The 26,638-nt window shown below is 41.5% G+C and overlaps 1 protein-coding gene across 1 annotated transcript in view; it reads right to left on the minus strand.

The window, feature by feature from the left end:
* The window catches only part of LOC124789288 (BLOC-1-related complex subunit 5), an 84,981-nt gene that overhangs the window by 23,375 nt on the left and 34,968 nt on the right, over positions 1-26,638 (minus strand). The window contains exon 2 of the mRNA XM_047256600.1: positions 15,821-16,030. Coding sequence (XP_047112556.1) covers positions 15,821-16,025 — 205 coding nt within the window. The 5' untranslated portion in view covers positions 16,026-16,030. The remainder of the gene's footprint in view (positions 1-15,820; positions 16,031-26,638) is intronic.

Raw genomic sequence — 26,638 nt, forward strand, 5'->3', positions numbered from 1 at the left:
AATGCACTTGAAGTCTGCAGCTCGTGGTCTTGCACTAGCATTCTCGCTTCCCGCGCATGGGGTCCCAGGTTCGATTCCCGGCGGGGTCAGGGATTTTCCCTGCCTCGAGATGACTGGGTGTTGTTGTATTGTCTTCATCATCATCATTCATCCCCATTACGCTCGGAGGAAGGCAGTGGCAAACCACCTCCGCTAGGACCTTGCCTAGTCGGCAGTGCGAGTCTCCCGTATCGTTCCCTACGCTCATCGGAGTATGGGACATCATCATCATCATACACTTAAAAATTTACAGTCAGTGGAACTACATTGATAATTTCACATTTTATTACAGCTTGGGGAGAGCTTGTTTCTGGTACAATCTCATGCAGGACAAATTACTAGTTACTACCACAGGAATAAAAGAAAATGTTTAATAAATTACCGAAGTTACATCACTGACGAGATGTAAAAGAGAAGTAAGGCCATTGCTTAGGCATACTAGACCAACGTCCTGCTCCCCCATAAACATAAGGTAACATAAAAAATGATGCAAGAAAAGGGGTCACAGAGAACTTACTTTAAAATATTATGTTATGATATGATCTGTGTTTCTCAAGTGTCCGTACAAGTGAGTGAGTCACTGGGGGTACGAATTTTGGCTGAAACATGTACAACAGGTTGCTTAAAGTTGGATGTTAACTGTAAATTGTTTTAGAAACTTACTCTTGAGTTTCTCCCCCACCCTCCTGGGTTGCCTCACCAGGAGTTGAAGTTGTTATGCTCTCCATGGAGACAGGCTCGTGAATGAGAAAAATTAGAAAATAGTCTCCAAAGTTATGGGACAAGGGAGTGCATTAACTGTGGTCATATGAGACACACATGATCACTCTAAAATTTTACGAATGAGGGTTCATTACTATTTCAGGAAAACAAATTTTATTAACTGAATAAATTATTTATATATTTCTATAGAATAATCTTTGTGTAATGTAAGCACTATCCTGGAACCCAGTACCAGTTGCAGTTGCCTACTTAAGGGCTTCAAAATATTGACTTTCAACATTTTTCATGATTATTGACCAAATTTAAAAGTTTAAAATGCTATCATAATCTACTAATTAAGAGGCATAATTTTACATTAGAAGTTTACCACAAAGGAAAAGTATTACAATTAGAAACTGTTAGTGATTTACAACAAACTCTACACATAACTTAAAACCTTTACAAAACTTTTTCTTACTGACACAACAGTCCCCCCCTCCCCCCCCCCCCCCCAAACCCACACACAAAATTATGAAAGGAAAAAAGTTTATTTCTTACTACTTTTCACTGTTCATGGAGTAAAACTTCAGCATCAGACATGATGTTTTAATTTATTACTTCTTTATTACTGACTACCCACAACAGATGTTCCCAAAGCTGTTTCAACTACACTGCAGAAATTTCGTTGGGAGGTCCTTACACATCCTCCGTATAGACCCAATCTCTCCCCATGAGATTTCCGTATTTTTGGAGCCCTGAAGAAAGACATCCATAGTGTCAATTTGCTTCAGACGAAGAAGTGCACACTTGGGTACAATCATGGTTCTGTAAGCATCCATAAACATTTTTCCATGAAAGCATTGACCACCTTGTTTCAAAGTGGAATAAACGTATTAACAATTACGGTGATTACTTTTTTCCATCTGTCTTGTATTTATTTGATTGCCCCTTATAGATAGTTTGAAAAAGCCATACTTGTGCCATCAGCTGTGCAATTATATGTCGTGTGATGGCGCAAAGATGCCTCCCCCCCCCCCCCCCCCCCCAAATTATCTTACAGTTGAAGACAGTCCCCTACAAAAAGCTCCTTATAGATGAACTAACTCATGAGGTGGGTTTGCAAGTATAATTTATTACACTATGCCAGATAAGCTGTCCGGCCATCGATACTTAGTGGTACTCCTGCAAAGATGGGGTGTGTTGCTAGTATTATTTTAATGAGTCAGTTTACTTTAGATTTGAAATAGGAACTTTCTTATCTTGTGACTAGTAATGTTATGGGTAGACAGTAGTATATGAATAAAAACCTATCTTTCTGTTTATACCTGGTACTATTTACACATCAAGGGAAGAACACAACCCTAAAAAACTAAAACTGAACAAAAATCATTTCAAAATACAGAGACACATCTGTTCTGCTATACTTCCAGCTCATTTACCTGTAAAACTCTGTACTTCTATACAATTGGTGTTAGAAGACTAATGAAACTAAGGACTACAGAAGTACAAGCCACTGATGAAACAATACCAAATAACACACAATATTACGAGCATCAAATCCACAAAACTCATAAATGGTGTATTATTTGGCAAGAAGATAACCATTTACCTGAAACAACCTATGTTAACACATGGAATACTTACAGTCACACATCCCAAAAAAGAAGTTGCCATGTTTTATGTTCTCATTATAAGGAAATGAATTTTGGTTGCTGCTTGACAATATTACAGACAATAATAATGGCGCACACTTAATTTGCTAAGCACAGCTCTCAGGTGATATACCTTGATCAAAATAACAAAGTGATTGATAGTTGAGCACAAAAGGGCAAAGTTGTCAGTTCTCATTTCTATGTGCAGGCAATATGGCTGTGGCAGCAACAACTGCATTTCCATTCCAGATACATTCACACCCTGCTCTTTTATATTCAATATTAGGGTTGTTTAGCAGGGTTATAATGGTCTTACCACTTTTATTCACACTTTTGCAACTAGTTTAGGACTTTCTATTGCATGAAATAGCACACCACACAGAGAAACAATGAAAATGAATTGCAGGTACTTAACTATGTTACCAGCTGTCTGCAGCAACTGGTAAATAGGATAGCTGAATAGTACGACAACTATGACCAGAACAGATGGCATGACCAATCTCATTCTCTTACTGGTTATTACTATGATACCTGTCAGTCACTTAGTTATTCCAATCTAGGTATAATTCAACTGTCGGCAACATCCTTTGTAAAAGAATCACTGTGAGTATGAAGGTTCAAGACAGATGGGATACTTAAAATATTTTATGTTGAAAAAGAATTTGTAGTGGACAAAGTGCGTTGGTGTTCGTACCGAGGTGATTGTTCTTTGTCCAGATGTTATGGACAAGTGCAGTTTCTTATTGAACACAAAACTTTGGATTCAGTGTGGACCCACTGCATCATTCACAGAGAAGCTCTCACATCAAAATATTTCAGTTCTCCACTGGTACATCTAGTAAATATAGCAAACTACGTGAAACTCGACCAGTAAAGCTATGTTTTAAAACATAGAATTGTGTGAGGTTTTAGGAGTTGAATATACACTTTGTTATACTGCTGCTCTCTTTGGCCATCTTCTGTCTTGTACATTCCAATTACAGCAGAAATGTAAACATTTTTCTCGAAAACAAACACTTGGTTGACAAATATTTTGATGAAACAGATGTTTTGACTAAATTGGCAAATTTATGTGATATCTAGGAGTCACAGTCGCCCAGGAGGAAGAAGTAGTAGCAGCAGAAGCAGCAGCGCAGTTGTTGGTGTTTGTACAGAGTGTTTAGTTTAACGTTTTCTCACTTGAGCTTCTGTCAAGAAATGAATAATATCCGACTGTTTGCCTATGTTGGTTAATGTCTGAATACATTTTCTAGGTACTTTTAACAGGAAATTGCTGAAGCATTTATAACCAAGTCTCTGAATTTGCCGCCCTCCAGGAGAGCTGCCACACTCAAATAATACTCAGTACAGAAGACCTGGATAAAACCCAAAGTAGAAAGCCCCAAGATATTTAATGAGGCATAGAAAGTATATTGAAAAGACAGGTTAGACACCACTGGTGGGGGAGTGTTCACTGTAGTTGACAAACACTTTGTCTATGGAGGTCGAAATTGAGTTTGGTTGTGAAGTTATCCGGACAGGAGTAAATTGCCTGATGACCTTGAGTTAGTCAATGGATCTTTTTTACAGGCCATCTGATTCCACCATAAAAGTTGTAGAATCATTCAAAGAAAGTCTACACTCAGTAACATGGAACTACTCCAGTCATGTTAAATTAGCTGGAGGCAACCTTAACATACCGAGTACAGATTGGGACGTTTGTGGATTCATTGCAGGTGGTATGTAAAAACACTCTCATGAACTAGTTCTGAACATATTTCCCAAAACTGTCTTGAGCAGATAGTTCAACAACCTACATGCAAAAGAAATATTTTACACCTCATAGCTATAAACAGGTCTGATCTTATCAACAGAGTCAGTAGAGAGACAAGAATTAGTGATTATGTCATCGTAGTGATGATGGTTACTAAAGTCAACAAATCTATTAAGATGGCTAGTAGAGGTTTCATGCTGGACAGAGCAGATAAGCAGTTGTTACCATACTGAATGAATAGATATCATTTAGTTCCAACATGTTAGAGGAATTATGGGCTAAGTTTGAACGAGTTGTAAATCGCACTCTGCAGAAGTATGTGTGAAGTGAAATGAAAACATCGTATGGCATTGATGGCCTGGAGTCCCAAGAAGGGTAAGTTCAGCTGCCGAGTTGCAAATCTCTTTCTAATGTTAATGCACTGGGTGACTTGCATGATCATGATAATGAAATGATGATAAGGATAGCACAATACCCAGTCCCTGAGAGGAGAAAATCTCCATCCCGGCCGTGAATTGAACCCAGGTACGGTCATGGGAGTCGATGCACTAACCACTCAGCAAAGGGGGAGGACAAGTGCCAAGTAAATGGATTAAGGATGAAAAAGATCCACCATGGTTTAATACTCAGAAAATGTTGAGGAAACAGAGATTATTGTACTCTGGGATCAAAACAGAATGCAGAAATATCAACAGGCAAAAGTTAGTAGAAATTCATGCATCTATAAAAAGATCAATGCCCAAAGCATTCAATGACTTCCACCATCATACTGTAGTAGCAAAAGATCTTGCCAAGAACCAGAGAAAAGTCCAGTCCTACATAAAACCGGTAATCAGGTTGAAGGCTACTATTCATGCACTTCCTGACAAGTCAATGTGTTAATAGAAGACAGCAAAAGGAAAATTGAGGTTCTAGCTTAACCATTGCACAGACTTCCATATTGAGGGCATACAAACAGGCATCCTTGGCACTGATAAGCAACTGAAAGAATTGAAAAAATAAGTTGCCAAGTCCAAATGGAATCTCTATTCCAGTTCAACATTAGCTTCTTATTTAGCCTGTATTTCTCATAAATCTCTCACCCAGTGAAAAGTTCCACACATGTGAAAAAAAAAAAAAAAAACAAAAAAAAACCCACAAGTGATTCCTGTACATAAGAAGGGTAAAGCAAAGGACACACAAAACGACAGACCAATGTCTTTAACATTAGTTTGCAAAGAATTCTTGAGCATATTATAAGTCTGAATACAAGAAATCTCCTTGAAATAGAAAAGCTTCTCTCCATACATCATCAAAGTTTCAGAAAGTATTACTTGTGTACAACTTACCTTGCCTTTTTTTTCTTAGTATAGCCTGTGAACCATGGCTGAAGGAAATATACAGATTCTATATTCCAAGACAAGGGTATTGTCAGAAATGCCCCACAGAGGTATAGCAGGATCACTGTAGTTCTGTGTATACGTTAATTATCTGACAGATAGGGTGAGCAGCAATCTGTGAATGTTTGCTGATCATGCTGTAGCGTACAGGAAATTATCATCATTGAGTGACTGTAGGAGGATACAGACTCAAACAATGGAAAGTCCAGGATGGGATAGCAACAATATTATGAAAAGGATAGATTGCTACTCACTTTTGGAAATGTCCCCCTTCATAAACAGAATATTTCTGAAGAAGGACTTTTGTGTCCGAAAGCTTAAATGTTTATCAGTCTTTTTAATGTGCTGGAAATATTTCCACTGAAGGCCTTTTTTGTCTGAAAGCTTAACTGTTTATTAATCTTTTCACTGTGCCTGTCTGCAGCTTGATGCCTTCTTTATATGGTGAGCAGCAATCTACACTTAATAGTACTGTTGTAGATGGATACAGGATGGCTTACACAGAATTTCTATTTGGTGTGATGAAAGGTAAATAAGTAGAAAAAACGATCATGTAATGTTCAAATACAATATTAATGGTATGCTGCTTGAGTCACATTGATTAAATATCCACATGTAGCATTATAATGTGATATGGAATGGAATGAGCACATAAGGTCAGAAGCAGGGAATGTGAATGGTCCACTTCGATTAAGTGCGAGAATTCTAGAAAACTGTACCTCATCCACAAAGGAGATTTCATACAGAACACGAGTGGAGTACTGCTGGAGTGTTGTTATCCCCACCAGTTCAGATTAAAGAAAGACATCAAAGCAATTCAGAGGTAGGGTGTTGCATTTCCTCTGAAAGGTTCATTCAACATGCGAGTATTACAGTAATGCAGAAATGCTCCATGAACTCAAATGGTAATCCCTGGAGGGAAGGCTATGTTCTCTTGACAAAGCACTTGAGAAAATTTAGAAAACTGGAATTTGCAGCTGACTGCAGAACAATTCTACTGTGACCAATGTACATTTCATGTAATGGCCATGAAGACAATGCAAAAGAAATTAGGGCTCATACACAAACATAAGAAGAGTTTTTAGTCCCTCGTTTCATTTGCGAGTGGAACAGAATAGGGAATGACTAGTTTTGGTACAAGGTTTCCTCCACCCCACACCACATAGTGGCTTGCAGAGTAGGTATGTAAATGTAAGATATCTTTGAAAAGTTAGATACACTGAATCTCTCCCTTCAATGATGCACCAAATACATTTTAAATTAAATGAAAAAAACCTCAGTTTTCAAAAAAAGATTAAAACTGTGGCAAAGAAAAAGTAATGAAGATTGAATTGATGGGTTTTTCTTCTTTGTTGCAGCAATCTGCAAACACCAATGAATTTGACTTGTCTTGCAATATAAATTCTGTTTTTGAAAATCACCTGTCATTTTCATTAATTTTTCTTTGCCACAATTTTAATCTTTGTCTGAAAACTGTATTTTCTCGTTTAGTTTTAAAATGAGCTTGGTGCACCCTTGAAAGGAGAGACCCAACATATCTGACTTATCAAAAATATCTACACTTACATAAATATTCTGCAAGCCACCACACAGTGCGTGGCAGAGGGGACCTTGTACCACTACTAGTCACTACCTTTCATGTTACATTTTCAAATGGAGTGAGGGAAAAACAACTGTTTGTATGTTTGTATATGAGCCCTAATTTCTTTTGCCTTACCTTTGCAGTCATTATGCAAAATGTACATTGGCAGAAGCAGAATTGTTCTGCCGTCAGCTGCAAATGCCATTTCTTTAAATTTTCTCAATAGTATTTTGCTTACAGAAAACCATCTTCCATTAAATGGTTACAAAAAGAATTTTGAGAAGAAAATATCAAGCAGAAGTAAAGCTGTGAGGATGAGTTGTGAATCGTGCTTGGGGAGCTCAGTCGGTATAACACTTACCTGTGAAAGGCAAAGGTCCCAAATTCAAGTCTCGGTCTGGCATTCAGTTTTAATCTACCAGGAAGTGTCATATCAGTGCACACTCTGTTGCAGACTGAAAATTTCATTCTGAAATATCAATAAATCTGCATGGATTTATGACCTACCAAATGCCAAGGTTCCAAAGAATTTACTTCCTTAGAAGAAGAAACTCTGACTGAATAGTCTCATAACAGTACACTGACGACAAAATTTGACAGCACAAGGGTCTTCACAGTTTTTAATCATTACAAGATTAATATCCACTGCCCAATAGTAAAGCTCAATGAACATTAATTCCATCTGCAATTTCCTGTCTGTGCAAAGCTCAGTTTTCAGCAGTCACTGTAATAAAGAATAAATAATGTCCAAATTAATATGGAACAGGAAATGAGAATAGCTCTATCTGGTTTGATTCAAAGATTTAACACAGGATGTTCTATGGAGCAAGTCTGACTCACTGAGAAGAGTTGCCATCTTCCTCTCCGCTTCATTCATACAACTGACATCTGTCTGTCTGTATGCAACATCATTCAAAACATTGAAAATCTCCTTATTGTAGTCCACATGCGGGACTGGGACTGTAGTGTTGTTCTTGTTGGCTGGCAGAACTACAGTTTCTTTGTCGTCCCACAGATATCCCAATGTTACTCTTTCACCCTTGGATACATAAGATCTTAGCATTGGTGCCTCGGTAAGTGCTCTCTACAGATTCCACTGCAAATGTCTTCTGCTGCTTCCTGCTCCATGGGGCAGATGTAATTCGCTACTAGTGGCATTTTAGAGTGGGAATGAAATTTAGCTCTTTAGTAAGGAACTTCACTGCATCCTCGGCAAGCTGCAATGAACATCAGCAACATACTGACTTAAAACAACCAAGCAAAACAGCTTTCACCAAACACAGCCTTGAATATAACCATGAAATGAAATTCAATGAGAGCAGTAGCATGGTGCAAACGCCAAGTTTCTGTGACAGCATAATTAAGGAGTCTATCAGAATAGAGATGTTTTTTTGTTGGTTACTTTGCTTTAGGGCACAAAAAACAATTGGGGTCATACGCGCCCAAGTCAAAACTATAGAACATGAAGACTTACTTTGTGTTCTGCCTTATGGCAGGTCTTGTCATGGGGGAAGCCTCGTCACAGAGGTCCACCGCATGAGCCTCTAGGGAAGTGATTCCAGTGGTGGTTTCCCATCGCCTTCCACTGATGATGATGAAATGATAATGAGGGCAACACAACACCCAGTCCCCGAGCGGAGAAAGTCTCCGACCCAGCTGGGAATCAAATCCGGGCCCCTTGGCATGACAGACCGCCGCGCTGACCGCTCAGATATTGGGGCGGACAACACAAAGACAGAGAGGAGTTAGAAAACGGCTAAACGTCAGTCCCAATTGACATAATAGAAGACAGCTAAAAACAGGCACATGGAAAAAGGGCTAAAAAAGACACCATATAGAAACAGAGCTCAAAAACTAAAAATTAAAGACCCTTTGCCATACTGCTTTACCGGATAAAAAGTATCACATGGTCAACAGCCCTCACGTCATTTGCTAAAATGGCCCATACCTCAGACGCCAAACCCAAGCGGGAACGTAAATGGTTAAAAAAAATCAGCATTCCATCTGGAAGTGGCAGACAGTTAAAACTCGGGCATAATGTGTACAAAGTAGTGGGGTAGCACCACTTATCAAACGACAATGGCTAAAGAGGCAGTGCCCAATACGCAGCCTAGTTAAAATGATCTCCCGGCAGGAGGCTGAGAGGCTTGATAGCCAGAGCTTATCCCCGTGAAGGGAGGACCATTGGCGATACCAAAGGGACACCACCTCCTGACAAACAGGGAATATAGGAACACACGGGCCGAAGTAAGAGGACTGCATGCAGCCTTGGCAGCTGTGCATCAGCAGCCTCATTTCCTGGCAACCGACATGACCAGGACTACTTACTTAACTTTACGCGATCAGGCCCAATGGACCACGCGCTGCTTTGAGATTGCCTTCACTTCAGCCTGTCTTTGGCTCCTTTCTGCCAGCCTTCCAGCAGTCCCACTCTCTGAAGGTCTTTGAATACACAGTCACTCCATCAAGTTCTAGGTCTTCCTATGAGCCTTCTGCCAGTTGGCTTGGTGTTGAGTATAGTTTTCAGCCATCGGTTGTCCTGCATTCGAGCACTGGAGTCGTCATGTCTTCATTATAGCCACGATGTTCGGCTCTTTGTACATATCACACAACTTTTGTATTGTGACGAATCTTACATTTTTCACTCTCATTATCGTAAACTGGTCTATAAATCTTCCGAAGGACTTTCCTTTCAAATATCATCAGTCTGTTCAGATCTTGCCTGGTTGTACTCCAGGTGGCATATCCATATAGTACTACTGGCTGTAGGAGTGTTTAGTAGACGTTTATTTTGAAATGTCTTGACAAACTTCTGGTTTTGAGGCCATGGTAACAGCAATGACCTGCCTGTAGTCTTGCCTGCATTTCCTTTTAACTGGATGGTTCATCTCTGAACACTTGAACTCCCTGACTTGATGATAAGAACCTCCAGTTGTCTGTAAGGGTGGAAGTGGTTCTTGAGTTTCATTATGTCTACGGTGTAGAACCATGTATTCCGTCTTGTCACAATTGATTTTAAGTCCAATTTTCCTCGCTGTTGTTTCCAGAAACCCACTGAAACACCGAGCGAGGTGGCGCAGTGGTTAGCACACTGGACTCGCATTCGGAAGGACGACGGTTCAATCCCGCGTCCGGCCATCCTGATTTAGGTTTTCCGTGATTTCCCTAAATCGCTCCAGGCAAATGCCGGGATGGTTCCTTTGAAAGGGCACGGCCGACTTCCTTCCCCATCCTTCCCTAATCCTATGAGACCGATAACCTCGCTGTTTGGTCTCTTTCCCCCAAACAACCAACCAACCAACCCACTGAAACATCACACTGGCTCCACCACAAGTGAGCAAGTGACAGTTTTCCTGGACCCGTTTCACTAAGGGATGGGCAGTGTACAGTGCACATAGACTTTGAAGGGCACTGAGTGAGTCTGAGCAGAGTACACAATTGAAACGGCTGTGTTGCCAGATGTAGTCCTTGGCCTGATATAGGGCAAAGAGCTCGGCTGTAAATACTGAGCAGCGTGTCGGAAGCCAAGACACGGGTGCCAATGATAAAGGCACACCTGACCCCACAGTCAGTCTGAGAGCCACCAGTGTATACAAAATGTACTTTCATGAAGTTCAATGTGAAGGTTGTGAAAAGGAATCATCGAAGCAGGAGGCATAGGATGTGTGGCCACGCATGGCAGACAAACAGCATGCATAGCTGCTGAGGAGAAAGTCATGGCGGTAGGACAGTGGAAGTTCAGCAGCTTCAGCATACAGACTCTCAACCAGGCTGGTGTAAAAGGCGCCTGTGGCGAAACAGATTCCCCATGATGGTGAATAGTGTTGAGGTGGCATAAGAGGGATGGACGTGCAGACGCATAAACAAAGCACCCTCAGGAGAGTTTTGAACGGACAAGGGACCAGTACAAATGGAGGAGGGTGGGTCGATCGGCACCCCCAGGAAGTACCATTTAGTACAAGTAGGACATTGAGGAACGGCGTACAGTGGGCTGCCAGGTAAGACACATGGAAGGACCAAGGGAGTTTCCTACTGAGCATGAGCCCCAGGAATTTCATAATTTCAACTAACGGAAGAGCAACAGGCCCAAGATGTAAAGATGGTGGGAGAAACCAACTGAGTCGCCAGAAATCCATATAGAGAGTTTAGTAAGTGGAAAAGCAAAAGCTATTGTCAATGCTCCACGAGTAAAGACGATCAAGATATTGCTGAAGATGCCGCTCAGTGAGACAGGTCTGTGGAGAACTGCAATAGATGGCAAAATCATCAACAAAAAAGTGAGCCGGAGATGCCCAGTGGGAGACAGGCCATTAAAGGGTTAATGGCGACAGCAAAGAGGATGGCGCTCAGGACGGAACTCTGAGGCACACCGTTTCCCTGGATAAAGGTGTCCAACAAGGCAGAACCCACACACACACCTTGAAAACTAGGTCTTTGAAAAACGCCTGAAGGAAACAGGGCAGGCAGCCACGGAAGCCCCACGTGTAAAGAGTAAGGAGGATACCGTTCTCCAGCAGGTGTCGTAGGTCTTCTCCAAATCGAAAAACACGGCCACAGTCTGGGATTTCCGCAGAAAACCATTAATGACATGGGTGGACAAAGTAATGAGATGGTCAACTGCAGAATGCTGCACTCGAAATCCACACTGTGCATTCGTAGGTAAATTGCAAGACTCAAGCCACCATACCAGCTGGGCATGAATCATACATTCCATCACCTTGCAAATGCAGCTGGTAAGAGAGATAGGGCGGTAGCTAGAAGGAAGGTTTTTGTCCTTACCCAGTTTAGGTAAGGGTATGATGGTGGCTTCACACCAGCATCCAGGAAATGTGCCCATTGCCCAGATGCGGTTGTACGTGTTAAGCAAAAAGTGCTTGCCCGCAAGAGAAAGGTGAGGCAGAGGATCAGGATGAACTGAGGGCAAGATCTAGCTTCCTCATAGTAAAGGTGGCATAGTAGCACTCACGATTCTGAGAAGAGAATTGTATTGCCCGAGCCTCCTCCACTCATTTCCGATGGAGGAACGTTGAGTGATAGTGGGAAGAGTAAAGCTGCCAGTCAGCCTTAGTAAGCTGCCATTTGGGCACGCACGCAGATGGGGTAGGATACAGCAAACAGATAGAACTCCAGAAATGGTCGCTCAGGTAGGTGTCAGAAAGAACAGACCACTCAAGACGATGGGCAAGCTGGCAGTGCAGAAGGACGGGTCCAAATGGGAATAGGTGTGCAAGGAGTCGGAAAGCAAAGTGGGTGCTCTAGTGTTAAGGCAGAAGAGGTTAAGAAGGTCAGCCAAGAGGGCACCTCTCTGACAGGTCCTGGGAGAACCCCAAAGGGGATGATGCGCATTTAAGTCACCAAATAGCAAAAATGGGGGAGGCAGCTGCCCAATATACTTAAGGAAGTCTGTCCTGGTGACATCGAATGATGGAGGGACATAAATGGTACAGAAAGAAAAAGTCAGGTGGGGAAGGAAAAGATAAATTGCAACAGGTTGAAGATGGGTAGTCAGGGATATGGGTTGACTGTGAATGTCATCCTGTATGCGCAGCATGACACCCCCATGAGATGGAATGCCAACCTCAGGTGGAAGGTCAAAACGAATCGGTAAGAAATGTGAAAGCTCAAAGCGGTCATGAGGGTGCAATTTTGTTTCCTGAAGGCAGAGTACAAGGGGACACTACAATGCTAAAAGCAGCCGTAAATCCTCTTTGTGGGACTGAAAAGGCTGCGAAAGTTCCATTGGAGGAGAGTCATGATGAGGAAGAGATGTAGGGGTGTCACCTCGGCGGCTGCCGAGTGACAGCCTGTGAAGAGTCGCTACTACAGGGCACAGAAGCAGGAGGATCCTGCTCCACGGGATCCACAGAAGCATCGGCTTGCTTGTGCGGTCGGTCTGTGGTGTCCAATGCTGAAAAACAATTGGTGGTGCGCTCATCAAGATACATGGGACAATCCTGAGAGGAAGCGGCACAGTGGCCGTTGCAGTTGATTCAGCGGGGAGGAGGTGATGGACAATCGCCCTCGTCGCATCCCTATCGCAGCTTACACATTTGGCAGGGTGTCGACAAGACAGTCTAGTGTGGTTGAAACGATGGCACTGGTAGCAGCACATCGCGTTCGGAACGTACAGCTGGACTGTGATAATTTCATAGCCTGCTTTGACCTTGGACAGAGGCACCACTCTATGAAAGGTGAGAAAAAGTGTGCGGGTGGACACTAAGGAGGTATCTATCATTTCATTGCATGATATACGGCAATGAAACCCTGATCAGAGAGGTAATATTGGGTTTTGGCTTCGGTTAGACCGTCGAACAGCCTGGTGTAAATTACACCAAGAGAAGAATTCAAAGTTCTAAAGAGTCTCAACAGGGTAGCCAAGGAGAAACGATGCAGCAAGCAGTTGTTGGGCTTGAGAATCAGAAGTAGTCTCCAAAAGGAAAGTGCCATTCCGTAAACGAGAGCAGGATTTCACAGAGCCGGCAATTGCATCAACACCTTTCTGAATGATAAACGGATTTACTGTGGCGAAGGACTGTCTGTCTTCAGTACGTGAGACCACGAGGAACCGTGGAGCAGTGGCAATTTGGGAAGGTTGCAGCTCACGAAATCACCCCTTCCTGGGTGTGGCCTGTACCAGGGGGTACATGTGAACACTACCTGTCGACCTTGTTCAACCTGGGGCTCAGAATTGCGCATTACCCAATCACCTGTTACACGTCAGACATGTGGGCCAGCCTTCAGGAGTGCACAGGGAGGAAGAAGAGAAAGAGGAACCTCAAAGACTGAAGCCGAGGAACGACAGAAGAAGGGAAAGAAAGAAAGAAAGAAAAAAGGAGCGAAAAATAAAAGTCAGACTGTTCTTACATCAGCAACAGACAATTCAAAACATTCCCAATAACACCCCAGACATGTTACCCAAGGGAGGGGAAAAAGAATAACAAGAGGATACACATACAGCACAGAAGAGAAAAAAGGCTGCAAAGGCTGGGGCCCCATGGTAGCCAACTGCAAATCCGCCAAAGAGTGGCAAGCCCCCTGGGGAGATCGAAATAGAGATGGCAGAAACCTAATAAACAGGGACAGCAGTTTTACATTAAAAAAAAAAAAAAAGTGATACAGCACTCAGTTTACTGAAATCTCATTTGTTATCACATTCACTGGAGTTGGAAAACATTGAGAGAATTTGCATTTCACAAAATATAAGTTCAAGCTCTGAAAAACAAAAGAGCATCACAGTGCAAAGTGGGCACTGGGAATCGAACTCAGTTAGAAATAGCGTTGTGAGACCACCAACGTTTCACAGTCTGGTTGGAGCCCAGCGAACAACTACACATAACAGCAAAAATCACAGCAGCTGAAGAAGATGGATGAGTTGGTCATTGAAATCCATACATATTATAAAAATGAATGTAAGTATGTATGTATGCGTGTGTGTCCCATATATCCTCTTAAACCACTGGACAAATTTCAACCAAACTCAGTACACATACTGTATTCCTTACTGTCTGGAGAGAATCACTGTGGAGGTAAGAACCACCTATACAATATTTGCCAAAAGAGCAATGAAGAGGCATTGCCACAGACACATTCACAAAATCGTGTTGTACACAGGCGAAGCAGTTGTGCCCAATGAAGACAAACTGTCCAAGATACTGGACTTATACATTTGTACACTATGCATATTTCTTTGTGTGACTCATAGTTTCAAAGGTGTTTTTACACATACATGGAAATGAAATTTTTTTCAATATCACACTACAAACACTATTCACTTTTTGTTTTTGTTTTTAACAGAAAATTGGAAAATTGGCAACATGAATACCTGGGCAATGCCGGGTTTGTCAGTGAGTATTGTGTAGAAAATGGAAACAACTACTTGGCAAAACAGCAATGAAAGCACACTATTAATTGTCTAGCAATGGTGGAGCTTTATATACATTTCTCATTTGTAAAATTTCAAACTAGCTAGTGGTATAAGGGTATCAATGCATAGGGCATAAATACAGTAAATGTCTCCTTTGTGCCACTCAATGCTGAATGGTTATAAATTGAGTAACACGGCAGATTCCATTTGTGAAAATGGCTACGTTTTGTTCAGAGGAACAACTAGCTGTACACCCAAGAGTCATTTCCAAAAGTGCAACTCACACAACCACTTTGTCATTCAGACCATGAACATTTTGTCTGCAAGTGTGAAGTTCTATTGTTGCATGTGTGTTGACAAAACCCGTTACACACACTCCTAACTGGATTTCTAGCACTAACGCAATGTGCATAATACACTGGTTAAACTGCATCCTACATTGATTCACTACTGCATGTCCACTGTATCATACCATGCAAATTACGTAAGGTAACATCTTTCTTAAAGAAACATACACCATCTCTTGTCCAGTCCAACAACAGTTTGACCACTTAGTACTTTTTTAATATAAGGAAGAAACTTGAAAAAAAATACATTTTATGTAAAGACGCTATATATCATTACATCAACTGCAAACTTCAAAGGAAAACTGAGGTCAGAACAAATAATTTCTCTGTTTGGATATAATTTGTATTTAATTTTATGACTAATCATATTTTCTTACTCTGATCTAAATAGTTCATCTACATTTACTTTTTTGTTATTTGTGCGCACAAGTTCACTATACTTCTCAATACACAACAACAGATGTTTATTTTATTTAAGAAAGTAGCAACAATGTTCATTCACCTCCAATAGGTCTGTTGACAGTGTATGAAATATATGGGAGGTCAGAATCTGAGCAAATACTTGGACCAGGGGATATACTTCCAGGTCTGTTAGCATCATCAAAAACTTCTCTCTCAGGAATTGATTTCCCTCTTCGGAGTTGTGCTGCTGATCTTTCTCTGCTTGCTGGCCCCTGTGTTTGGTGTGTGCTCTGTTCTGATCCCATGTTCACTAGAAAACAAAAAGGAAACACTAATAAATCACCAAGTTACTGTTCTCAAAAATTATGAGATATTTAAATAAAAACAACAATTAAAATAAAAAATACTACTACAGTAAAACTCACATGAAAAACCTTCTCTGCTTACATTGCCAAGTATGTTGTCATACCAAAAAAGCACCACATGAGCAGCAATTAAGTTATAAGCAATTGACCATAAAAATAACACTTAGATATTGTAGGGAAGCAGCCTACTCACGCTGTAGTAAATTCACATCAGTTTCCATTGTGTGCCGGCCAGTCTGCTGTAACTAACTCTGACGTCATAAATGTTGCGCAATACCTTAAAAATCAAGCAAATGACCTAAAACTTTTCTAGCATGTCAGGAATAATACTAAATTAATGTGTGTTAAATATCAGTTCGATAACTTCAGCCGTTTTCGAGATTTGGACGTTTTTCTGAAAAAATCATTGGCGCAACAGAAAAGAGCTAGAGACTTCAAAATTTACATTTAGATTCATCTTTCATAATGACTTAATAAAAACAGTACTTTGGATTTCATAAATTAAGATTTTAGTGGAAATTCATAATTTTCTGGTTTTCGTCTCAAAACTGAAGGAAGCAAGATAGATTAAGTAGGCTAATAAATAAGGCTAGGATGTTTAGATTTAAATAGGTTGGAGGTCCGCTATGACTATGAAGATGTGAAAAGTTTCTTTTGAATACCTATAAAATTATAGCGATAGCGGATCTCAAAAGGGCCAGTTCAGAGCTCATCTACTGCGTGCAGTGTAATTTAATTAATTCTCTCGCCCAAAATATTTAACTTAGCCACGTCAAAAATTTATTATCAATACTTACCTGCGTGCTGAATGCACATTTAAATTAAGAGCTTCATCGGCCATCAGCAAAAGAAGCTATAAATTATTATGTAACCTGAAGTGGTGCGTTACTAGCCCAGCGTCTAGTCGGGAGAGCCGATTTGATCAGGCGTTCCCTTAGCCGTCCGCACCGCAGCTTTATATATAAGAACGCTGCGCGAGGAAGCAAGGCCCCAGTTCTCTCCAGACGCTGAATAACACGCCATCTGTGTCGGGAGTCGCGTCGCATCGGTATCACTGCTACAAACAGCCTCGGGTGCCGTATTAAGTTACTAGAGATACGCGGAACCATGAAAACATTTCAAGTGAAGTGTTAATTCTGGGATGATTTTCATTAACTAGCTTCAGTTTGCGTATTGTCGTATTTTCACGTGCCGTCGCGGGACAGAAATTCTACCAATTATTTAGCGTGGCGTTTGATGAAATATTTTCATCAAATTATGGCGAGCATTCTTTTTAACAGTTAATTCGGACATTTATAGTTGCATCAGTGCATTAGACTCTGAACTGCTCTGTTAGTTAGGTTGTAGGGATACTTGTGTTTTTTTAATCAGTGAATTTCAGAATATACTCAACTATTTTGGAAAACCGTTTTTGATTAGAAATCCCGGACAATCTCCTAATTCCTCAGAGCTATAAGCTGCAGCTATAATGGTATTCTCAGATGAAGTGGGCACTAGGATCTCTAATTACTGGCTCCACATTTTGTTAAATCACTTTCTGGGTGCTAAAAAGTAAATAGAGAGCCAGTGTTGAGAACGGCGAAAGACAGCATTAACAACATTCTAAAAGCCAGAAACTGATTCAACATGCAAGCAATTATACAGCAATTCATTTATTTTTACAACTTATTCGCCGCCCCACAATATAGATTCCTCACTCTGTTGGCACATTAACAGTTTCAGTGTGTGAATTCTGTATTCAGTCACTGTGACTGTGAAAGACCATCAATAAGCAACAACTACTTAAAATATTCACGGCTTCATCTCATAAATACTCAAAATACTTTAGAGAAGATTTGCGATACATTAGAGAGTGGTGTTTGCATGCATGATGACAGACTGTGGGGAAGCATACAGTATCAAGACGAACACACTGTGTGCCACTTCTATAAGTCACTATTTGTTTAGTATGAACACTGAACATATAGTTTTAAGTTTAGTGCACATTTAGTGACAGCTATTTTGTGATTTTAGTGGCCATGGATGATGAAATAGAAAAACAACAAATGTTGTAAGAAAAACAAAGTGCAAGAACACTGAGAGTACATTTGTTTCTGCAAGTGAGTGTTGAATCAGGAAACAGCGAGTCCATGTGATGCAAACCCTGGAGTTGTCTTTTGCCATGAAATTAAACAGCTGGAGGATATATGACATGGGACACACATAGAGAGCAAACTGGTGCTGTCATGAAGTCTGATGTCTTTCTCTGCTTAGAATGCATACTCAGCCTTCATGGGAATGAGTAACTCTGATTTGTTGTTGTGGTCTTCAGTCTGAAGACTAGTTTATTGCAGCTCTACATACTACTCTACACTATGCAAGTCTCTTCATCTCTACATAACCACTGCAACGTGCATCCATGTGAACCTTGCTTACTGTATTTAAGCCATGGTCTCCCTCTACAATTTTTACCCTCCATGCTTCCCTGCCATACCAAAGTGGCAATTACTCGGTGCCTCAGGATGTGTCTTATCAATTGATCCTTTCTTTTACTGAAGCTGAGCCACAAATATCTTTCAATTTGATTCAGTACCTCCTCATTCCTTATTCAGTCTACCCACCTAAATCTTCAACATTTTTCTAAAAGACACAACATGTCAAAAGCTTCTATTCTCTTCTTGTCTGAACGAATTACCATCCATATTTCACTTCCATACAATGCTACACTCCAAATAAATATTTCAGAAAATTTTTAAATTCTGTTCTTGCTATAGCCAATCAGCACAGTCTATATCCTTTCCACTTTGGCCGTTGTCGATAATTGTACTGCCTAAATAACAAAACTTGCCAGAGTCAATATTTTGCAACCATGACTTATACTGATGGTTCACTAGCATTCACACCAATCAGCACCTGCCTCATTTAGAACTGAATTATTACATTCTTCTTGAAGTCTGGTTCTCCGAAGTATCTCAATAATTCTACAAGATGTTGCATATTCCAGGGGCCTCATTTAAATTTAGGTCTTTCCGTACTCTATCAAATTCTTTCTCATCTTCATCTGCTTCCTCTTCCCTTTCTATAATATTGTCTTCAAGTTTGTTGCCCTTGTATATCCCTCCTATGCACTGATCAGCCAAACATTATGACCACTGACCTACTACTGATATAAACCCGTTCAGGTGACAGCAATGTCACCTGGCAAAGAATGATTGCTAATCAGACACGAGCACAGCGCATGTGGTACCAGTGAGCATGCAGTATGTGTGTAGAATGGGAAAGGTGCGCAATCTATCTGAGTTTGCCGGAGGGGAGAATGTGATATTGCCCGAGGGGAGATAGTGATGGCTCGGAGGTTCAGCACAAGTGTTCCAGAAACGCCACAACTTGTTGGGTGCTCGAGGAGTGCTTTGGCAAGCGTCTTCAACATGTGGCAAAACCAAGATGAAACCACATCGAGATGTCGTGGGGTTGGGAATCCACGTCACATTACAGATAATGGGCATCATAGGCTGGGCAGACTGGTAAAACAGGACTGGCAGTGAACTTTAATGATGCGCAAAGTACAAGAATGTCCGAACACACAATGCACCAAACATTCCAAACAATCGGCCTCCACAGCCAACAGCCCATTCGTGTGCCAATGTTAACACCATGGCATTGGCAACTAGGACTGAAATGGGCCACATGACCATCGACACTGGATGGTGGTACAGTATCAGAGTGTTGCATTATCTGAAGAATCCCAATACCTTCTCAATCATGCCAATGGGAGGGCACAAATCTGTCATCTTCCAGGGGAACAGCCCCTTGATGCTTGTACTGCGGGGTGGAGACAAGCTGGTGGCAGCTCCAATATGCTCTTAGTAACATTCATATGGCATCTATGAGTCCAGTGGAGCTCATGCAAAGCATCATGATTACCAAGGAATATCGTACACTGGTTGCCGACCACATGCACCTCTTCATGGTAATCATGTTTCACAACGGCAGTGGCATTTTTCAATGAGGTAATGCACCATGTGACAAGGATGGAGTGGTTTGAGGAACACAGTGGCGAGTTCCAACAACTGCAGTGTTTCAGTGTTTGCCTCCCCCCCCCCCCCCCCCCGTTTCCCTTCTCGCCAGATCTCAACCCCTGATCGAACACATCTTGTATATGATAGAACATGACAAGAGAGCTCATCGCTCACCTCCCTGCAATTAATGAGAATTAGGTGACTTATGTGCACAGATGCAGTGCCAATTCCCTCCACCGACCTATTAAGGCCTCACTGCTTTCATGTCACAAAGCGTCGCCGCTGTTATCCATGTCAAAGGTGGACATACTGGCTATTAGGCAGGTGGTCATAATGTTCTGGTAGGTCAGTGTATATTCCACTTCCACTTCTTTGCTTAATACTGGCTCGCCATCCCATCTTGACGATTGTACAGCTAGCTGCTTTCATTGTCTCCAAAGGTCTGTTTCCCCTATAGGCAGCATCTGTCTTTCACCTAGTTATGCATCCTTCTAAAGCTGTATAATTCTTGTGGTGTTCAAAAATGGCTCTGAGCACTATGGGACTTAACATCTATGGTCATCAGTCCCCTAGAACTTAGGTTAGTTAGGTTTAAGTAGTTCTAAGGACAGCACACAACACCCAGTCATCACGAGGCAGAGAAAATCCCTGACCCCGCCGGGAATTGAACCCGGGAACCCGGGCGCGGGAAGCGAGAACGCTATCCCATGACCACGACCTGCGGACTGTTGTGGTGTAACAGGAAACACAAATATCTCTAACAATAGATGATCAGTTTATGCAAACTTCACTAATAGCACCAAATGTTAATTTACATATTTGGCGTAGGTTGGTTATTGAAGAATAAGGTGACCTTAGATTTTGATGCAGAATTATGATGTTGGAAAACCGAGGGTAGTTGAACAGTAGTGCCTTTTAAGATAAATGAGTAAATGAGATGTTTATATGAATATACATTTAACTGCTTCAAATTGACAAGTGAAGAAGAACCTACAGTTTATACACAGATTGATAACAATGAAATATATAATAAAGTCTATGAATCTATAATCTTAGGGGCACATTAGAAAATAAGAATTAGATAATATTCTATGGAAATATAGATCAGTATTCTCTGACAAACCGTGAGTGATAGGTGACTATATAGTTTACAATATGCGGTACAAGAAGAAATAAATAAAATAATAGAAAATGAAGTTACTAAACATTGTGTAAGTGTCTACAACAATCCGCTATTCGTTGCTGAGAAAGCCATGAGCATGGTGGACCTTGTTTTAGACACATGTACTCTTAATAAGCATTCAGAAACTGAAAGGTATAGACCTATGTGTATTAATGAACTGCTTGCTATGTTTGAACAAGTCAAATACTTCAGTTGAATGGATCTGACATTTAGCTACTGGCATGTAAAATTACACAGGAATTTGAAACAATATCCAGTCTCTTTGTTTGATAGTAAATCACGCAAATTAAAAAGTGTTACCTTCTGATGTAAATAGTTCAGTTTCAGTATTTATAAGAGTCTTAGATGAAGCTTTAGGGAAAGAATTATTGCAGGAACTGATTATCTATTTAGATGACATATTAATATCTGGAAATAATACTGCAACTTTTTAACAAAAACTTTACAGAAGTTTTACAAGAAAAGTATTACTGTATAGTTAGCAAAAATTCATTTTGGCACTTAAGGTTTTAGTACGTTTGGTAGGGATGCATGGCATTAAACTGGATCCTGAAAGAGTAAGAGCCACAAAAGACTGTCCATAACCTCAACATGTAAAGCAATTATGCTTGTTCCTTGGACTAGCCACATTTTACCACAGATACATGCAAGGTTAGGTAATGAATGATCCTCAACTATTATTACTGTTGAAACAAGAAATCTAAATGGACATGTGATGAGTGAGCATCTGAATCTTTTACGAATATTAAAGAAACACTAGTTAGATCGTCTATGCTCAATCGCCCCTATAACATATGAATTGTTTAAGCTTGCTACAGATACACCAGAATAGGCTAACGCTGTTGAATTATTTCAAGGGGAATTGAGTCCAGAAACCAGGGAACATAATACTATCACTTTTGCAAGCAGAAGTCTTAACAAAAATGAACTAAACTATACAGCTACAGAGGATGAGTTATTCATGATTAAAAATCATTGGTCTAGGGATCAGAGGTAATTATCTATACTGACCATCAAGCTGTTTAATGAGATGGACTAATCAAGTTCCCAATGCATTGTCAAGATTACCTTTGGGTATGAATGACATGAGACATACTGAAGAGTCTGGTGTCATTTTTGCAACAAATTTCTTCACTTTAATTTATACTCATAATGAGGTAAGGACACCAGCCTTAAAAATAAAGCAAGGACTAAAGATAGATGAATATCTTAGCATAAAATTTCAGCGATGCACACAGGTATGGATGTTACCAGCTGAGCATAAATTGTGGACGAATACAAATGGTAGTTTGTTCTGGCTATTAAACAATACAACATCTAGTTGGAAATCATACATACTCTTAAGTGTGGCGGCAAAAAATTTACAGGTCTGAAAATTAACTGTAGGATGTGTTGTTCCACAGGTGGCTCTCCCATTGATAGTATATGTTTTGCCAATTACAGGGCTAGTGTAGGTGGTGGTAGGAGGGTGCATAGGGCAAGTGTTGAAGTGAGGACAGTCACAGGGATAGGAGCCATGGAGTAGGGAGATGGGTTCACAAGGAGCATAGGGTCTGACAAGGATATTGCAGAGATTGTGAGGGTGATGAAAAGCTATTCTAGGTGTGGCACTCAAGGCAAACATATTTGTTCAGATGCTGACCCTTTACAGCAATACACCACCATTCTCATCTCAGCGTTCACTGAACATAATTACCTCAACCGCCTTGTTCAACAACAGCTTTCCCTGGCCATCACATCCAATCCTGGTATTGCTAATCCCTCCAAAAACAAACTTCGGAGTACACCACTTGTCACTGACTATTATCATGGTCTTCAATGTATTAATCAGCTACTTTGACAAGGCTATGACTTCCTAAAATTATGATCTGAAATGAGGTCCATTCTGTCTGAGATTTTGCCCACCACATATAGAATAGCTTTTCATTGCCCTTCAAATCTCCACAATATCCTCGTCAGACGTTATGCTATTTCTACACCATCTCCCTACCCTATGGCTCCAACCTCTTTAACTGTCCCTGCTGCAAGGCTATGACCCTCCTACCACCACCTATATCAGCCCTGTAACTGGCAAAATACAGGGCTATTACAAATGACTGAAGCGATTTCATAAATTCACTGTAGCTCCATTCATTGACATATGGCCACGACACACTACAGATACGTAGAAAAACTCATAAAGTTTTGTTCGGCTGAAGCCGCACTTCAGGTTTCTGCCACCAGAGCGCTCGAGAGTGCAGTGAGACAAAATGGCGACAGGAGCCGAGAAAGCGTATGTTGTGCTTAAAATGCACTCACATCAGTCAGTCATAACAGTCCAACGACAGTTCAGGACGAAGTTCAACAAAGATCCACCAACTGCTAACTCCATTTGGCGATGGTATGCACAGTTTAAAGCTTCTGGATGCCTCTGTAAGGGGAAATCAACGGGTCGGCCTGCAGTGAGCGAAGAAACAGTTGAACGCGTGCGGGCAAGTTTCACGCGTAGCCCGCGGAAGTCGACGAATAAAGCAAGCAGGGAGCTAAATGTAGCACAGCCGACGGTTTGGAAAATCTTATGGAAAAGGCTAAAGCAGAAGCCTTACCATTTACAATTGGTACAAGCCCTGACACCTGATGGCAAAGTCAAACGCTTTGAATTTTCGGCGCGGTTGCAACAGCTCATGGAAGAGGATGCGTTCAGTGCGAAACTTGTTTTCAGTGATGAAGCAACATTTTTTCTTAATGTTGAAGTGAACAGACACAATGTGCGAATCTGGGCGGTAGAGAATCCTCACGCATTCGTGCAGCAAATTCACAATTCACCAAAAGTTAACGTGTTTTGTGCAATCTCATGGTTTAAAGTTTACGGCCCCTTTTTCTTCCGCGAAAAAAACGTTACAGGACACGTGTATTTGGACATGCTGGAAAATTGGCTCATGCCACAACTGGAGACTGACAGCGCCGACTTCATCTTTCAATAGGATGGTGCTCCACCGCACTTCCATCATGATGTTCGGCATTTCTTAAACAGGAGATTGGAAAACCAATGGATCGGTCGTGGTGGAGATCATGATCAGCAATTCATGTCATGGCCTCCACGCTCTCCCGACTTAACCCCATGCGATTTCTTTCTGTGGGGTTATGTGAAAGATTCAGTGTTTAAACCTCCTCTACCAAGAAACGTGCCAGAACCGCGAGCTCGCATCAACGATGATTTCGAACTCATTGATGGGGACATGCTGCGCCGAGTGTGGGAGGAACTTGATTATCAGCTTGATGTCTGCCGAATCACTAAAGGGGCACATATCGAACATTTGTGAATGCCTAAAAAAACTTTTTGAGTTTTTGTATGTGTGTGCAAAGCATTGTGAAAATATCTCAAATAATAAAGTTATGGTAGAGCTGTGAAATCACTTCAATCATTTGTAATAACCCTGTATATATTAGCACAGTGAGAGCCACCTGTGAAATGAAATGTCATATACTAACACTGTTTGGCCTTTTTACATCGCCATGACTACCACCAAGCTATCAGTTGAATGGGCACAGGCTGAGGGTGTATACCGGCAACACACATTATTCTGTTGCAGAGCATGCTCTACAACATGACAGTCATGACCTCAGTGCCTGCTTTGCCACACATGCATTCTGGATTCTTCCCTCAAACACCAGTTTATCTGAACTCCGCAGGGGGGAACTGGCGCTACAACATGTCCTTGGTCCTCACCCCCAACCTTCAGTCTTAGTATTTCTTTAAAGTAACTATTCCTTTCTTTACTCACTCTTAGTTTTCTATATCTTTATTTATCTGACCTGTAAATTTTTCACCATCCTCCTCCCACCTCTATCACATACTATGCACTTAGCTTTCCAGTCTTATTAACTTATGCATGCTGTTTAAGCAGTAATCTCTGTCTTGCATATTACCCTACCTTCCACCGTTAAGCTCTCAGGCTTTCAAATCTCATCCAGTGTAGTTCCCCACACCAATCTTTCCTTCTCATCCTGTTGGGTAAGTCTACCATGACTCGGGGTTCTGGGTGACTTTTCCAAACTCTACCCCTTTTCCTAAACCTCACCAGGCATTTTCCTTCACCCCTCTTCCCTCTCTTCAACCCTTCTGCCAGAAGAAGGAGCCAATGGCTACAAAAGCTTGCAAACAGTAATACCATTTTGTGTTCTCCTGCTGCCACTTGTAAGTAGTTTTTTTATCTATCCAATTACTTATATACATTATATAGATTATATATGCTACGTTACAGACAGGCACAATTAAGAGAGACTTACACGCAAGCTTGCAGGCACAGCTTTAGTCGGAAAAAGGGAAACACACACCATTCATTCACAGGAGCTAGCACACCTCATGCACACATGACTGCCAACTCCAGCAGCTCAGGCCACAATGCAGCTATCACGTGGATGGCAGGGAAGGGGAAGGAATAACAGTGTACAGGTGGGCGAAGATGAGTGCTGTCTGACAGTGTGCAGAGATTAGAATGCCAGCATGCATAGCATCTGACAATTGTGATGCAGGAAGGTGGGGAAAAGTGAGTGAAAAAGAAGAGGACCGGGTAAAGCTGGGCAGGTGTGTTGGCAGAGGGTGGCATATAAAGAGTGTAGGAGACAGGAACGGGGAGGAGGTGACAGGACAGAGGAGGTGGAAACTGTTGGGAGGAGGGTGTGGGGACAGTATGTTACCGTAGTTTGAGGCCAGGATAATCACATGAGCAGAGAATGTGTTGTAAGGCTAACTCCCACCTGTGCAGTTCAGAAAAGCTGGTGGTACAGGGGAGGATTCAGATGGCTTGCAGCCATTGAAATCAAGGATGTTATGTCCAGCTGTATGTTGCACCACAGGAAGCTCTGATTTGCTCTTGGCCACTGTTTGGCAGTGGCCTTTCATCCAGTACACAGATGGCTGGTAGTCAGACCAATATAAAAAATGCTGTGCAACGGTTGCAACAGAGCTGGTAAATGACACAGCTGATTCACAGGTGGTCTGGCCCCTCATGGGGTAGGATAAACCTGTGACAGGACTGGAGTAGGAAGTGCTGAGTGGGTGAAATGAGCAGGTCTTGCACCTGGGTCTTCTACAGGGATATGATTCTTATGGCAAGGAGTTGGGATTGGGGGTGGCACAGGGATGGGCTAGAATATTGTGGAGGTTGGGTGGGTGACAGAACACCACTTTAGGAATAGTGGGAAGGATCTCAGGTAGGATGTACCTCCCCTCAGGGCATGATGATGATAATCAACACCCTGGTGAAGGATGTGGTTCAATTGTTCCACTTTGGGGTGCTACTGGGTGACAATTGGGGCACTCCTTTTTGGGGATGGTGAGAGGTTTGAGAATGTGAGGGGTAATGGCACAGGAGATCTATTTGCAGACT

Source organism: Schistocerca piceifrons, chromosome 3 (genome assembly GCF_021461385.2).
Source record: "Schistocerca piceifrons isolate TAMUIC-IGC-003096 chromosome 3, iqSchPice1.1, whole genome shotgun sequence".
NCBI lineage: Eukaryota > Metazoa > Arthropoda > Insecta > Orthoptera > Acrididae > Schistocerca > Schistocerca piceifrons.